The sequence below is a fragment of the Dromiciops gliroides genome, chromosome 1 (assembly GCF_019393635.1).
Source record: "Dromiciops gliroides isolate mDroGli1 chromosome 1, mDroGli1.pri, whole genome shotgun sequence".
NCBI lineage: Eukaryota > Metazoa > Chordata > Mammalia > Microbiotheria > Microbiotheriidae > Dromiciops > Dromiciops gliroides.
The window spans coordinates 237,984,709-237,999,874 of record NC_057861.1 but is presented as its reverse complement, the minus strand read 5'-3'; the positions used below and the strand labels follow the sequence as shown (position 1 = coordinate 237,999,874).

The window sequence follows — 15,166 nt, the reverse complement described above, 5'->3', positions numbered from 1 at the left end:
TCTGTGAGGTATACAGTGCCAATCTGACTACCATACCCTCAATACTGACATGGGGAAAGTTCTGGTTTAATAAGTTAAGTGACTTGCTCACAGTCATAAGGTTAGGAAGTATTCAATCAGGATTCATGCCCAAAGCTCCTGAGTCCTAATCCATCTCTCCTAAAACTATACCATAATAGACACATAGGTGAAAAAAAATCTTTCTTTTTTCTTGAAGCAACTGGTGGTACAGTGGAATCAGGAAGCCCCTAGTTCTAATCTGTCCTGACACGAGCTGTTTGCCTCAGTTTTCTCAACTGTAAAATGGGGATAATATAGCACCTGCCTGTCAGGTTTATTGTAAGGATCAAATGAGATATTTGTAAAAAAGGTTTAATATGGCGCCTGGCACATAGTAAGCGCTACATAAATGTTTATTTCCTCCTCTTCATCTGACAGTACTACCCAAGATAAGATTCTGAAAATGATTAGAAAGAACCACCAAAAAAAAAAAAAATTACAAACAAACATGCCTCCCAAGTAGACATATGAGAAGGTCTCCTCACTTAACCCCTCTGTAGAGGAAAAAGGTCCAAAAAGTGTGTACACTGCACACATTTTTTGACTTTTTTCAATGTATTGATTAGGTACGCTGATATTTTTCCTCTTCATATTTGTCATTAAAAATAATATTTGTTATACAGGATGGCTGTCTTGGAAAGGGAAAGGGAAGAGTACTGGAGGAAACTATGGTGATGTACAAAAACAAAAGACATCAATAAAATCTCATTTTTAAAATGATTAGAATGCCCAACATGAGGAAGATTTAAAATATTTGATCTGAATTAAAAATTAAGCCACAGACTTATTGCTAATACTGTAACTCTGGAATCTTAACAGATCCAAGATTAAGTTTAACAAAGCTGCCAAACTTTTCCTTTCACCGACAGTCATTATTACCTGATAAAATTCAATTCCTTGATCTGTTATGAAGACTATTTCAGTAGAACTGGTCCAGCAGAATCCTAGGATGTTGGCATTCTTCGTCTTAATAAAACAACAGATTAAAAATAGATTTAAAAAAACTTAAATACATTTTATTTTAAAGCTTCCCATAAAATGTAACTATTAAGCCTAGAAATGTACTTACAACTTTTATCAAAGGTTCAGAACAGTATATAGTTTATCACTGGCCCTTTAGTGAAGCAGTACTATAATGTCACGAAAATACCTTAAATTTAATTGCTAATTATTGTACCATTTTTACTATTTGTAATAATTTTTTTTATCTTCAAAATCAGTCTTGGATTCTTCAGTGATAACCATGGACATGTCTACCCTTTGGATGATGACTGAGCAGAATGTGATAACCCTGACTTCTACTAGAGTTATCACCATCGCTACATCTGCTAAGCTTCAGAGCAGCAGGATCAAATTCAAATAGAAACAGGTGGCACTAAACCACACATGGGGATCCCCTTGGGCCACATATCTTACTTATAAAATGTAATATTATCCATCTTTTGCTGGTTTTTTATTTATTTTGTTAAATATTTCCCAAATACATTTTTGGTTTGGTTTTTTGCAGGGCAATGGGGGTTAAGTGACTTGCCCAGGGTCACACAGCTAGTAAGTGTCAAGTGTCTGAGGCCAGATTTGAACTCAGGTACTCCTGAATCCAGGGCTGGTGCTTTATCCACTGCGCTACCTAGCCGCCCCCTCCCAAATGCATTTTAATCTGATTCAGGCCACACAGAAGTGTGGAGGGCCCCATGTTTGATGCCCACTGTGGAACCAGAATAAAGACTCCTACGGCCATATCCGTGGCCATAATAGAACTCGATATTTAAACAAATGCTTATTCAGTACCTCCTGTGTATAAGGTACTATGCTAGACACTGGGGACACAAAGACACAAGTTTCTGCCCTCAAGAAGCTTATATTTTAAATCATTTTCCCCCTTAAAACCTGCTCCTTCTTCTGACGTCCCTATTTCTGTTCACTGTACCACTACTGTCCAAGTGACCCTGATTCAAAACCTAGGATTCTTTCCTTTCTGCATCCAAATCCTCTATCTTTTCCTCTTCCCTTCTTCCATCCCCGCAGCCACTAGGCCAGGCCCATCCCATCTCTCAACTGTGTTTACACAATGATGCTTCCATCCCTGCAGCAATCTATCCCACACACCTCAGCCAGATTAATCTCTAATGTCCAGATCTGCTGCTGAGTTTCAGTGACTCCTTGATGTTAACAGAAGAGAGTCTGAACCCTTTTATGTGGCATTTAAAGTCCTATAGTCTTGCTTTAACCTACCTCCCTAAGTTTATATTGTACCATTTCCCTTCATATACTCTATAACAGATTAAACATCACACTCCCCAAAACAAATGAAAACATAATTGGGAAATGTTGAAATAATTAAAAATACAATACAAAATAAATCAAGTCAATTTGTGGGTTTCCAAGTCAATCTTAAGCAGCAGGTTGTTTCTACTTGACTCTGCCACCCACTGTTCTTTGGTTCACCTAAACTCACCAGAAGGCCCTGACCTTTCTCAACACCAATGTCTTTGTTCTATGCTATCCTCTTAATCCCATAAAACCCTCTCTTCAATTTTTGCTATTAAAAAAAAATCCCATTAACTTGTAATTTATTAACTTATGGAACCAAAGCCCAAACCTCCAAAACCCAAGGTTGACGCCCCTTTGCTCTGAAGACTTTCCTGATGCCACTGTATCAAGGAGTCATCTCTCTCCCTCCTCCAAATTCTCCAAGTGCTTTGTACAGCTCTCACACACTGCCCATACAATGTTCTGTATTAGCTCTCTGTAGGCGCTGGGCTGAGATCATAACTGTAAAGTGTCTGGCTCATATTAAGTCTATATCCATGTTAGCTGTCATTACTGTCGTGGTGTTTGTGTTACTATTTGAGCAGAGGCTCTATTCATCCATCCAAATATTCACAAAAGCATTTTTTTAAGTGTATATCATGTGTCAGGCAGAATCCTAGCTTGACAGGCTCAGCTCAGGGGCTACTTGATTCAAGGGGCCACATCTTCTGATTCCCAAAGTCAGTCGTACTCCTCCCATCACTTTACAACTATTTGTCCCTGTCCTGTATCATTGAAGGGACTGCCCAAATCACTTAGACCCATGATCCAGCTGAATATTGAGAGCATCCTGTATTTACTTATTGGTGAAAATGCTGCATCTCTCCAGCATAATGTAAACTCCTTGAGGGCAGAGTCACTCTTGGTGCTTAGCACCATATCTAACAGATAGCAGATGCTTAATAAGTGCTTTTCAACTGACTGTACAACTAAAATTTTCAAGTAAAAGATTGTACATTTTCTGATTAAATTTCATCTTGTTAGACTAGGCCTTCTAGACCTTGAAGGTCTTTCCAAATAGGGATTCTTAACTTGGGGTCTTTACTTTTTAAAGTATTCTGATAACTATATTTTAACATAGTTTTGGATTCCTTTGTAATAAGAGGTATTTTATCTTATATGTTTAAAAAACCATTCTTTTAACTGAGTCCATAGGCTTCCCCAGAAGGTCACAGAGATCCACAATACAACAAGGATTAAGAAATCCTGTTCTATAACCTTATTCTATTTTACATACGTGTGTATGTCCATGTGTATGTGTACACATAGACACACACACACAATCCCTTCTAATTGTGCTATCCACCATGAATTGGATAAGCAGTCTATTTCTTTATCCATGCAGATTTAAAAAAACAAAAGCTGAGTAGTCCAGGGCTGATGACAAAGTTCTGTGGCACACTACTAGAAATAATGACCCCACACTCCTTGGGGACACACTCAACTAGTTATGAATTTTTCCTAAATGTAGGATCATCTAACACATTTTATCACCTTGTTCATAGGACCTCATGGAAGATTTTTGTCAAATGTTTTGCTAAAATAAAAATTCACTCTTTCAGTGACATTTCCTTAATCTAGTCTAGCAACTCATTAAAAAAAAAAGAAATTAAATGAATAGTGAATCAGAATTCAACTGGGGTAAAGAAAGGTGCCATAGGATCAATACAGTTAAATGGGTCTAGTCTTGAAAAGAAAGGCTCTCGGTCCTCTACAGAGGACTTGGCTGAGTTGATTCACTCAAGAAGTAAATGCTCGGGGGGGGGGGGGGGGGGGGGGGGAAGAGCCTCCTTTGCCCCTAATGGAACTCCAATCCCAGTCAGTTTTCCTGGAAGTAACCGTCCCGCTCCCCTCCCCACCCCCCAACTCCCCCAATGCATCCACACTGCCACTGCTGGGTCAGAATCCACTAAACCCAGCTACCAGCTAGTGAAGCTGACTAAGTGAACAAAAACCAGAGGAAGAAGAAAACAAAGCCAAAGTTAAATTTCTGGAGTGTTACCTAGAATGCAGGAGTAGAGGCACAGGTGAAATATACATGCTAAAAATTTCTAGCTGATTGTGTCATAAAGACTGTTTTACCCCAGATCACTCTAAAAAGGCAGACTCAAGGAACCATCATGCCCAAGGCTATCAAACTGAAGACACTCACTCACCTTGCATTCTTGTGTGTATTCCAGCTGAGGACAATCAGGGATAAAGTTCAAAAAATCCTAAAAGAGAAAAAATGCACACTCTTAATTCTCTGAAGCAGGATCCTGGGGGTGCCAGCAGTAAGAGCGAGGTCAGAAGTGTTCTTACTGTCTACACACAGAAAAAGATGACATGACAACATCGATAATAAAGTCAAATACCGAAAAATGCTGACACCTCTTACTCAGCAGCTAAGCCAGTGTTATATTCAAGAAAATGCAAACAAAACAGAAATCTGAGTGGCACAGTCTCCATTCTGTGAGAAACTCCACAATGTCAGGGACTGTGTCTTATTCATATTTGGATTTCCCTCATCCTAAGGCTTTTCACAAAGAGGGTGCATTTCAGAGAATCACAGATTTAGGGTTGAAAAGGACCTCTAGAGCTCATCTGGTCCAGCCATCTCACTATATAGATATGGAAACTAAGGCCAAGAGAGGTTAAGTGATGTGCCCAAGGTCACAAAAGTAGTAAGTGACAGAGGCAGCATATGAACCCAAGACCTCTGATGCCAAGTCAGTGATCTCCTCACTGTACAGTGTAGTTTTGGCATTTAAATGCTTGCTGGAGTGAATTATGGTTTAAGATTACTATAGATTTTGGGAAAAAAATACAGATCCATTCTTTCCAGATAACATTTAAGAGAAAATAAAATAACTTTTCAATCACATTTATTCTTTAATATTCTACAGCATGTTAATGGAAAATGTTTAACAAATGATTAACCTCAGTTATTTTGGAGGTGGAAGGAACTTACCTATATTTTCAACTTTGGGAAAAAATCACCACATTTTTTGTTAATTACTATATGGACTCTATTAAAATAAACTCAGAAGGTTCATATATGAAGAAGATAATATGGAAACATATATTCCCAAACACCCAATTCAAGTAAATAATATTCATCCAATCACCCCATTGCTACTTGGAATAACCTGGTTCTGAAAAATAGTTTCTTCTGGTAGATATTTACTATAAGAGGTAGTATATGGCCATACACAACAAAGTTAATGAATTGATATTTATAAATCAATTCGAAGTTCTTCCTATTATTCCAAATTATGAGTTTTTACCCCATTAAGTGTGTGCCATTAGGTACCCTTAACTTGGATCTCCTGTCAGCTTAGAAAAAGCTTATGTGTGACATTCAGACTGATATAACATTCAGGAAGACTAGATTATTAAAAAATAATGCCTAGACTTCACAAAATGACAAATTATTTAGGCCATAGGATTCTGTTTAACCAAATGCCTCTCTAATCTCCAGAAGATTCATAGGATCTAAGATCATGCATCATGAACATATATATTTCATCAAAAAGGTAAGGGTTCCCTCAACATTCGTTTTTTTATGATTCTAACATTTCACTAATGCACCTTACTTCACACAGAATTCAAGAAGGATTCCTACCACAGTCTTTGAGGTTCTTTGAACAGCCAATATCTTATTTCCCAAGGAAAACTTGATACATTTCACTTCCCCTTTGTCTTCCATCCTTTGAAAAGAAAGAATACAGGAAGACTTCAGTGGAAGCAGAGAATTCTTGGGATTATTACTGTTCCAGAGGATATTAGAGATATTCAGGAAGAATAGTGCTTTAATTTAAATTTAAAATTATGTTTAGGACAAGCAACAGATTCACAGTAGAATCACTTTTCAAAAACTCTAATTGGCAATAATGTGGAAATAGATTCTATTATAGAGGAGATAGAAAAGTAGACCAATGCAACAGATCAGACAAACAATACCTAGAAGCAAAAGGTCCCTTTAGCCCAGCATTCAATAAACCCCCAAATTCAAACTCTTATGAGCTTGTGTACTTGAATATAAACCTGTATACTACAAGTGATAGGAAAACTGAAAAGCAACTTCACAGATATAAAGGTTGGACCAACATTTCACAACATATACCACAGTAAGCTCCAAATGGACAAGAAGCCTAAATAGAAAAGGTCACATCATTACAAAAATTAGACAAATCAAGGTGACACTTTTCAGAACTATAGTTAGGTGGAGAATTCATAAGCAGAGGGTATTAGAAATCAGAAAGGATAATACATAATTTTGATTATATAAAATCAGAACTTGTGTGTGAACAAAATCAATGCAGCTATGATGGAAATGAAGCTGCTGAGTGGGGACAAATCTTTGCAACAAGTACCTCCAATAAAAAGTTAATAACCTATGTTATTAGGTTATGTATGTAGAGAGCATTATCACAAACCTCTAAGATTAAGAACAATTCCCCAGTAGATATATGGTCAAAGGACATGAATAAAGAAATTTCCCCCCAAAATGAAAATTATCAATAACATGAGGAGAAATACTTCAAGTCACTAAAAAAAAAAAAAAGCAAATTAAAATGACTTTGAGATTTTACTGCATGCCCTTCAAACTGGCCAAAAAGATAAAAGATGGAAACAGTCTATGTCAGAGGAATTATGGGAAGGCTGGCACACTAACACATCATGGATAACATAGGCGGACCTATGAATTGATCTAAATTGTTCTAGAAAACAATTTGGAATTCTGTAAGAAAAGACAACAGGGCAGTTGGGGGTGCAGTGAATAAAGCACCAGCCCTGGATTCAGGAGGACCTGAGTTCAAATCCGGCTTCAGACACTTGACACTTACTAGCTGTGTGATGCTGGCTAAGTCACTTAACCCTTATTGCCCTGAAAAAAAAAGAAAAGAAAAAGAAAAAGAAAAGACACTAAACTGTTCACTCCTTGTGGTCCAGACATCTCCTTATTGGTAATATACACCATAGATCAAAGACAGAAAGAAGGGTACCGCATATACTAAAATATTTGTAGCAGCACTTTCTGTGGTTGCAAAAAAACTGGAAACAAGATAGGTGTCCATCAGTTGGTGAATGGCTGAAAAATCGTGGTATATAAATGAAATGTCCTATTTTCATACCATAAGAAATGAGAAATGTGAGAAATTCAGAGAAATGTTGGAAGACTTAAATGAGCCATTATACAGGGGGAAAGGGGCCATTAAAACAATACCCACAGTGACTTTATTAATTTGAATAAAAATAACACTAAAATGCAAATGCACTCAGATGAAATGTGATGAGCAATCTTGGTTCCAGAGGGCACATAATGAAATGTACTCCATTCCCCTGAGAAATTGGGGAGATGTTGCACATACTGTCAAACATGGCTGCTCTATCAGCTGGTTTTGGTAAACGGTTTGATTTTTGTTTGTTTTGACAAGAAAAGCTTCTACTGAGACCTTTTATCAGGAGGGTTATTATCAGAGAAGTGACATGGGAATGAAAAACAAAGGGCATCAATAAAACTCCAAAACAACTATAGCAAATTACATTTGAGATTGTATTTTTTTAAATATCTAAGTAATTCTATCTAAACATCTTAGTGCAATTATTAGCAGAACCTAATAGAAAGGAAAGTTAATTTTTCTATCTAATTTAGAAGCTATTTCCTATTAACAGATATACAACGTAAGATTTTCTAAGGCACCACTTTACTTTGCTTTTTTTTGGGGGGGTGGGGCAGGGCAATGATGGTTAAGTAACTTGCCCAGGGTCACACAGCTAGCAAGTGTCAAGTGTCTGAGGCTGGCTTTGAACTCAGGTCCTCCTGAATCCAGGGCCAGTGCTTTATCCACTGCGCCACCTAGCTGCTCTCTAAGGCGCCACTTTAATTTGTAGAAAACCCAAGTGGATCAAGATCCTGTTTTAATAACTCCATTAAAACATAAGCCCTTGCAAGAAAGAGTTATTTCATTCTTTTTATCCGTATCCTCAGCAGTCAGCACAGTGCCTGGCACACAGTAGGTGCTTAATAAGTACTTCTGAACATGGTGCTTAATAAAAGGTAGTTTCTCCTTTAAAAGAGATACAACCTAGTTACTCTTTTTGTGGTGGCAAAGAACTGGAAATTAAGGGGAATGGCTGAACAAGTTGTGGCATATGAATGTAATGGAATACTATTGTGCTGTAAGAAATGATGGAGCAGGCAGATTTCAGAAAAACCTTGAAAGACTTAAATGGACTGATGCTGAGTGAAGTGAGCAGAACCAGAACACTGTACACAGTGACAGCAACATTGTGTGATGGGCAACTGTGATAGACTTGGCTCTTCTCAGCAATGCAATGATCCAAGACAATGCCAAAAGATTTATGGTGGAAAATGCTCTCCACGTTCAGAAAAAGAACTGTGGAGTCTAAATGCAGATGGAAGCATACTATTTCATTTTCATTGTTGCTTTTTTGTTATTGTTCTTGTTTATTTTTTCTTGTGTTTTTTTTCTTTTGTTCTGATTAATGCGGAAATATGCTTAATGTGATTGTAATGTATAACATATCAAATTGCTTACTGGCTTCGGGGGGGAGGGAAGGGAAGGTGGGAGAAAAGTTTGGAACAAAAAGTATCTTTACATGTAATTGAAAAAAAATTTTTAAATAAATTAATTTTTAAAAAGAGATACATGGGGCAGCTAGGTGGCGCAGTGGATAAAGCATCGGCCTTGGATTCAGGAGTACCTGAGTTCAAATCCAGCCTCAGACACTTGACACTTACTAGCTGTGTGACCCTGGGCAAGTCACTTAACCCCCATTGCCCCGCAAAAAAAAAAAAAAAAAAAAGAGATACAACCCATATTCAGGGATGTCCTATATCCTAACCAACATTTTCGAAGACAAGATTCCTGCCTTCAAATTTTTAATCTATACAACCCACCCCTAGATCCAAGTCTTCCATCTCTATCCCAAGGAGGCAGATTGAGGGTCCAGAGTAAGTGGAGTAAGAATCATTTTTTTTTCTACAATAACCACAGTCAAATGTTGGAGGAAGGAATCACCGTTTCCTTACTATACTGTGACATAAGAAACACTGGCATAGAAACCTCCTTCAGAGTTTCCTAAAGCAGGAATAATAATTGTCAACCTATCTCACAGGGTAGCTGTGAGAATCAGAGGAGATAATGTATGTAAAGCATTTTGTGAAATGTAAATTGCTATATAAATGTCAGCCAACATTCTTCACAGACCAAATACTGAGGGAAGACCTGAGCCAGATAAGGAAGCAGAGATAAGAGGTTCTTGGAGGTCAACAAACCCACCAACGGTTGTCCCCATGGACACTAATTTCCAGCATTACTGAGTGGGCACTCAAATTCTCCTTCCTACTCCCTCATCCCAAGGACTGCTGCAAACCCAACAAGTTGTCTCAGTTGAAGAGAAGACACATAGGGATAGAAATTTTTAACTCTATTATAGAATGGAGGTGGGATGGTGGGAAAGGAAATCACCACATTTTCCTTAAGTGTTGAAATTCATTTGAAAAAGCCCATGATGCAGTTCATACTGTTACCTAAATGAGATGGGATTCCTATCCTCTGGTCCTTTAACAACAACTCCAGTAGCCCCACCAGATCGAACAGCAAAAACCTGAAAAAGGTTTGAAGTTATTTTTAGTAGTCTGACTTTTCAAAGGATATTCCAACAGTCCAAAAGCACTATTTTGGTTTTATTCCATGCTTAGTAGTCTTAGGTGTATGTTTTTACCATGTTTGAGGCTTCTGATAGAGTTAACCTAAAATGCTTCTCACCAGACAAACCGTACACACTGATAGGTGGGAGATTTCAAATGTGTTTTGGGGAAATGAGTACATCAGCTCAAAAAATCAGAACTATCATGTTAACATCTCATACTACACATGATGATGAGGAAATGGAGAATGATCCATCACTGGTTTCTCCTATAGACTTGGAACACAGCATAACATTTCACTAGACTTGGTTTCCATTTGTAAAACTAATAATGGAACATGTCTGACTTTTTTTTTTTTTAAGACTTTCAGAAGCTTTTAAAAGTAAGGGAGGTTGGTCAAATAAGGGAGGGAGTGGGGGGGGGGGGTTAAAGAGATCCACCAGGTTAGTTACCTCCTGGCTGGCTTGCCATCTGTACAATCATTTGAACCTGCCCCTTCCTAGGATCAATTGCTTTTATTAAATGTTTCTTTCATAACTGGGCCAACTTGGAGTTAATTCCAACGGTGAGAGGACTTGAAAGGGATTGTTCTGATTTTTATTCCTCAAATTAAACCCTGTTGCTCAAATCTTTGTTGTAGAGAAATTGAGACACGGCGCCTTTCCTCTCCTTTCCTGCCCACCCCGCAGGCCGGAGGCCTCATGGGCCACATTATCATGGCAACTCTTTAAGTCATCATCAGCTGGAAGAGGAAGAACTGGTTCCAGGAAATGGCGTAACCACGGTACCACTGTCTCCTCCACCCACCCCCCAGAGAAGTTGATTAAAGCTGAAAACAGAAGTTTTCTTGATCCTCCTATAGTCCACCCACAAGTAACCCTGACAACCATTGTTTTGGCAGAAAAATCGTTATTCCCTACTATTGGCCTCCGAGGCCGACCAATGGGCACTTGGGACCTTCCAATCTCACAAGTCTGACTTCTAAAAACCCTGATTGAGAGTTTAACTAAAAGCCATTATTTCCATACTTCAGATACCCATGATTACATGGGTGTGGGTCTTCTCTCCACGGATGCCTCCCTTTGATGATGCAATGGTTGGTCTTCAGAAGTTGTGGTAGAAAAAAATCATTGTTTCAGCATCAACTTGGTGATAAGCCTATCTGAACTTAATTTAGTTGGTCCTCGGCCATCACCCAGTCAGTACTCAAAACCTTTCAGATTTGATTGGACCTGTCAGGGCTTGCTCTCTGCTAGTATCTCCTCTGAGTACCGAGGGTCACATTTCTACCATGTAGAGACACCAAAGTGGGACTTAACTCATAAATATCATCACTACTAACAACATACAACTAAAAACTACTGCTGAGTCCCCTCTCTAACTTCTACGCAAGCAGCACTCTTACAAAAAAAGAAGAGTGAGTTAGTCATGTCTGCGGAACTGGCTCAGTTTGGACAGTGATGAAATTAGATCCCTTAGCACAGAACATTATTTTCCACCAGTTGTTTACTAGGAGAAATAAATTGATATTAGACACTGGAAAATATGGAGCCATGCAGGTTCAGGATATAGGAAACTAGAAATGTTCAAGCTCAGGCTTCTTCCTGTACTGCCTCTTCTGGGCCCCTCCTGGCAAATAGTAAGGAATTATTAGGGGTTTTCCCCCCAATGAGAATAGAGGGGTTTGAGGACTTTGAGAAGAACAAGAGACTAAGAAGTGGTATTGATCATCCAGTTTCTTAATTTGTAAAATAAGGAATCGGTTAATATTATATGATCTTCAAGATCCCTTTCAGCACAATCTATTAGTTTGACCCAAACCGAGGCAGCTTTGTCAAGAGCAGGTGGAATAGAAGGGCCCAGACTTAGGGGGTGGTAGCACCAATTCTTCCTATAGTATTTGTCTAAGACTCCAGCACCCAACTACTGTGTCTAGGCCAGTGCTGTTCCAACTTTCTTCTCATCATCATTTCTGTACTTATTCTCACTCCTGCCCAGGCCAGATCCCTGACTCTCCCCCTCAATCCAGCTACCCATTCCTTCAACTTCCCAAGCTGTTCAACTCACTCCCAAATTCAGATCAGTAAAGCCACTGATGTCCACATTCATGACCCAAACAACTAACTGGCAAATCTGGGAGTACTATATACAGTGGAAACAAGCCTAGACTTGTCAAGAGACTCCAGTTTCATTCTAAGGGTAGAAATGATGAAAACTTTGAGAGGAGGTAACTACTCCATCTTAATAGTTTGTAAAAAAGGAAATGAAACTAGGAATAGTCTAATATGCACCCTAGATTTCAGGAGAGCAGATTTCAAGGTGTTCAGGGGGAAAAAAAAACCATTAGGATCCCCCTGGCTGAAATTCTATAGGGGATGTCAGCTCATGGGGATAGGAAGCTCTCAAGAGTAATATTCTGAATACATAAATAAAATCAAACCGGGTCAAATAATTTCACTTTATTTTTGTTGGGTTTTTTTGGTGGGGCAATAAGGGTTAAGTGACTTGCCCAGGGTCACAAGGCTAGTAAGTGTCAAGTGTCTGAGGCAGAATTTGAACTCGGTCCTCCTGAATCCAGGGCAGGTGCTTTATCCACTGTGCCACCTAGCTGCCCCCAAATTATTTCACTTTCTATGAACATGTTGTTTCCTTCCCAAAGAACATGAATTTTTGGAGGGCAGGGAATGTTAAGCCTGGGACAACTAGTATGCAGAAAAGTGGCCGAGAGGGAGACAATGCCCAATCTAAGCAGGTATCTAGCTATCCTTGAGGAGTTCAAGTCATCAGGCCTAGATCAACTATGTCCAGGGGCATCAAGAGAGCTGGCAGATAGCATACTTAAGCCACTGTGGATTTTGAGACTCATTTCCTTCTTTGACAGGACTACTAATTCCAGAGTTTACCTAAATTTGGGCAAATCATTTAATAAAGTCTTTCATGCTATTCGTGCAGAAAAGAGAGAAATGTAGGAAAGATAACTTTAGACCTGGCTGAATGGCCAAAGCCAAAGTGTAGTAGTCGATGGCTGGATGTCAGCCTGCAAAGAAGTCTCTAGTGGAGTGTCCCAAGAATCTCTGCTTCTTCCTTCTATGTAGGATATTTTTATCAGGGACTTGGATAAAGCAGATTACCCATTTTGCTGACAGTATACAGCTAGAAAGGATCAGGGTTTCACACAGGATATGAGTCAAAATTCAAAAAGAAGCCAGAATGCTGAGCTAAATCTAGTAAAATGAAAATCTAAACGGAATAAATATAAATTCTTATGTTTGGGTTCAAATAATCAACCTTACAAGTACATAATGGGAAAAAATAGTTTGGAAAAATACAAGGGTTGTGAACATTTAAGTTCAAACAAGACAACTATGGCAGTTTTAAACTCCAATAGCAGAAGTGTAGTGTGCAGGACTAAGGAAGTGATAATCCATTTGCTCACACCCAGTCAGACTATATCTGGAGTACTGTATTCCCTTGCAGTTGCCACATTTTGGGAAGGGCAGTGGTAAACTAGAGGGAGTCTATAAGGAAGCTTAAGTCCTGTAAGGATCAGATAAAAGAACTGGATGTTTACCCAGGAAAAGGGGCCAGACTGCCTTTATTTTAGAAGACAGGTAGGTAGCAGAGTAGATAGAAGTGAGTTCAAGTCCTGCCTCAGACACTCGGTAGTTGTAAGACCTTAGGTAAATTGCTTAACCCCCCTGAGTCTCAGTTTCCTCATTTGTAGAATGAGATCGGTTGGGACATGATGACTTCTAAAGTCCCTTTTGCTTTAAGTTTAGGATCCTATTGAGGTGTTTTCGAGTCTTTGAAAGGCTATGGAAAGCGGATCAGCCTGGCTCCTCTTTGCCCCACACCGAACAAGGAACAGGTGCTAAGTTCCGGGGAGAAAAAACTTCCAAGCCATCGCAAAGTAGACCGGTCTGCTTTTCGAAAGGTAGTGAGCTCCCCGTCCCTTGAGGTCTTCAAGCTGACGCTGCAAGGAGCACAGGACGCTATGGGGGCTCCGGTCCGGGTCAGCGATGGAGATGACTGTCCCTGAGGTTCGTGCGTTTCGGCTGTGCGGGCTCGGGCCAGTCGCCTAGCCTCTCTGAGCCTCAGTTTCCCCACCTGAAGTCCCCTTGCTGGCCTCGAAGGGTCCGGGTGTAGAGCATGCAAGGGAAGCCCTTGGGATTTAAATTCGGGTTGTGGCGAGTGAAGATCCCGCGCGGCCCGGGGCTCCCCCCGCCCCCAGCCTGCCTGTGCGCCCCGGCCTCTCCCTCCCCCCGCCGCCCCGCCGGGCGCGCGCCCCGCCCGCGGCTGCGGCTCCTCCCCTCCCTGCTCGGCCCCCCCCCCCACGCCCCGCCCGGACCTGCTTGTTGGCCTCATCGAAAAAGACGCAGTTGACGGGATTCGCCTTTTCGAAGTGCACCGGCCGCTCACACAGCTCCAGATAATAGTCCTCCTCTTCGCTCATCTCGGCGGGCGGCGGCTCCGCTCCGAGCCCCCGGGGAACCCGAGGCTCGAGCGCAGCGCGGCACACACGGGGTAGTGCGCGAGGGGCTGCAGGGGAGGAGGCGGCGGCGGCAGCGGCGGCGGCCCCCGGCGGCAGCTCCGGGAGCAGGAGGCCGCTTCCTGGTGCCTCGGCCCCACCCCTCTGCGCCACGTGACCCTGGCCGCCTCCGCTCTTAAAAGGGCGAGGGCCGCAGCGCTCTAGCGGCGGAGGCGGTGGGGGGCCCACCGAGCGCTCCCCCCAAGACGCGGCGTGACGTCACGCTACTAGGGCCTTCCCCCCCCCCAGAGCTTCAGCCCTAACCTCCATTAGGCCGCCTCGTGCGTTCAGGGCGGGAATCCCAGGGTGCGATAGAGGGATCTGCGGCCCTCCCAAGGGAGCTCCGACGTCGGGAGTAGCAAAACCAACTAATAATAATAATACAATTAATAACAATACTATTAACAACGATGCAACTAATAACGATGTAATAGCAACAACAATAATGAGGCCAATGATAATAACAAAACGACTAAAAACAATAACAACAGGGAACAGCTAATAATCCATCCCGGCATGGACAACTGCATCGATTAATAACAATGTTAATGATGCAACTAACAACGGACGATACAACAATAACAGCCCATCCCTCGAGTAACAGTAAC

General features: G+C 40.8%; 1 protein-coding gene across 2 annotated transcripts in view; it reads right to left on the bottom strand.

Annotated features, from left to right (window-relative positions):
• RMC1 (regulator of MON1-CCZ1) overlaps positions 1-14,650 on the bottom strand; it is a 30,974-nt gene extending 16,324 nt beyond the window's left edge. The window contains exons 1-5 of one of the 2 annotated variants that reach the window (XM_043988380.1): positions 14,379-14,650; positions 9,911-9,987; positions 5,975-6,059; positions 4,527-4,583; positions 940-1,026 (exon numbers count right to left, since the gene is read on the bottom strand). In XM_043988380.1, the coding sequence (XP_043844315.1) occupies positions 940-1,026; positions 4,527-4,583; positions 5,975-6,059; positions 9,911-9,987; positions 14,379-14,483 (411 nt within the window). In that variant the 5' untranslated portion in view covers positions 14,484-14,650. The remainder of the gene's footprint in view (positions 1-939; positions 1,027-4,526; positions 4,584-5,974; positions 6,060-9,910; positions 9,988-14,378) is intronic. The other variant, XM_043988388.1, reaches the window with a different exon arrangement.
• Between the last annotated feature and the right edge of the window lie 516 nt (positions 14,651-15,166).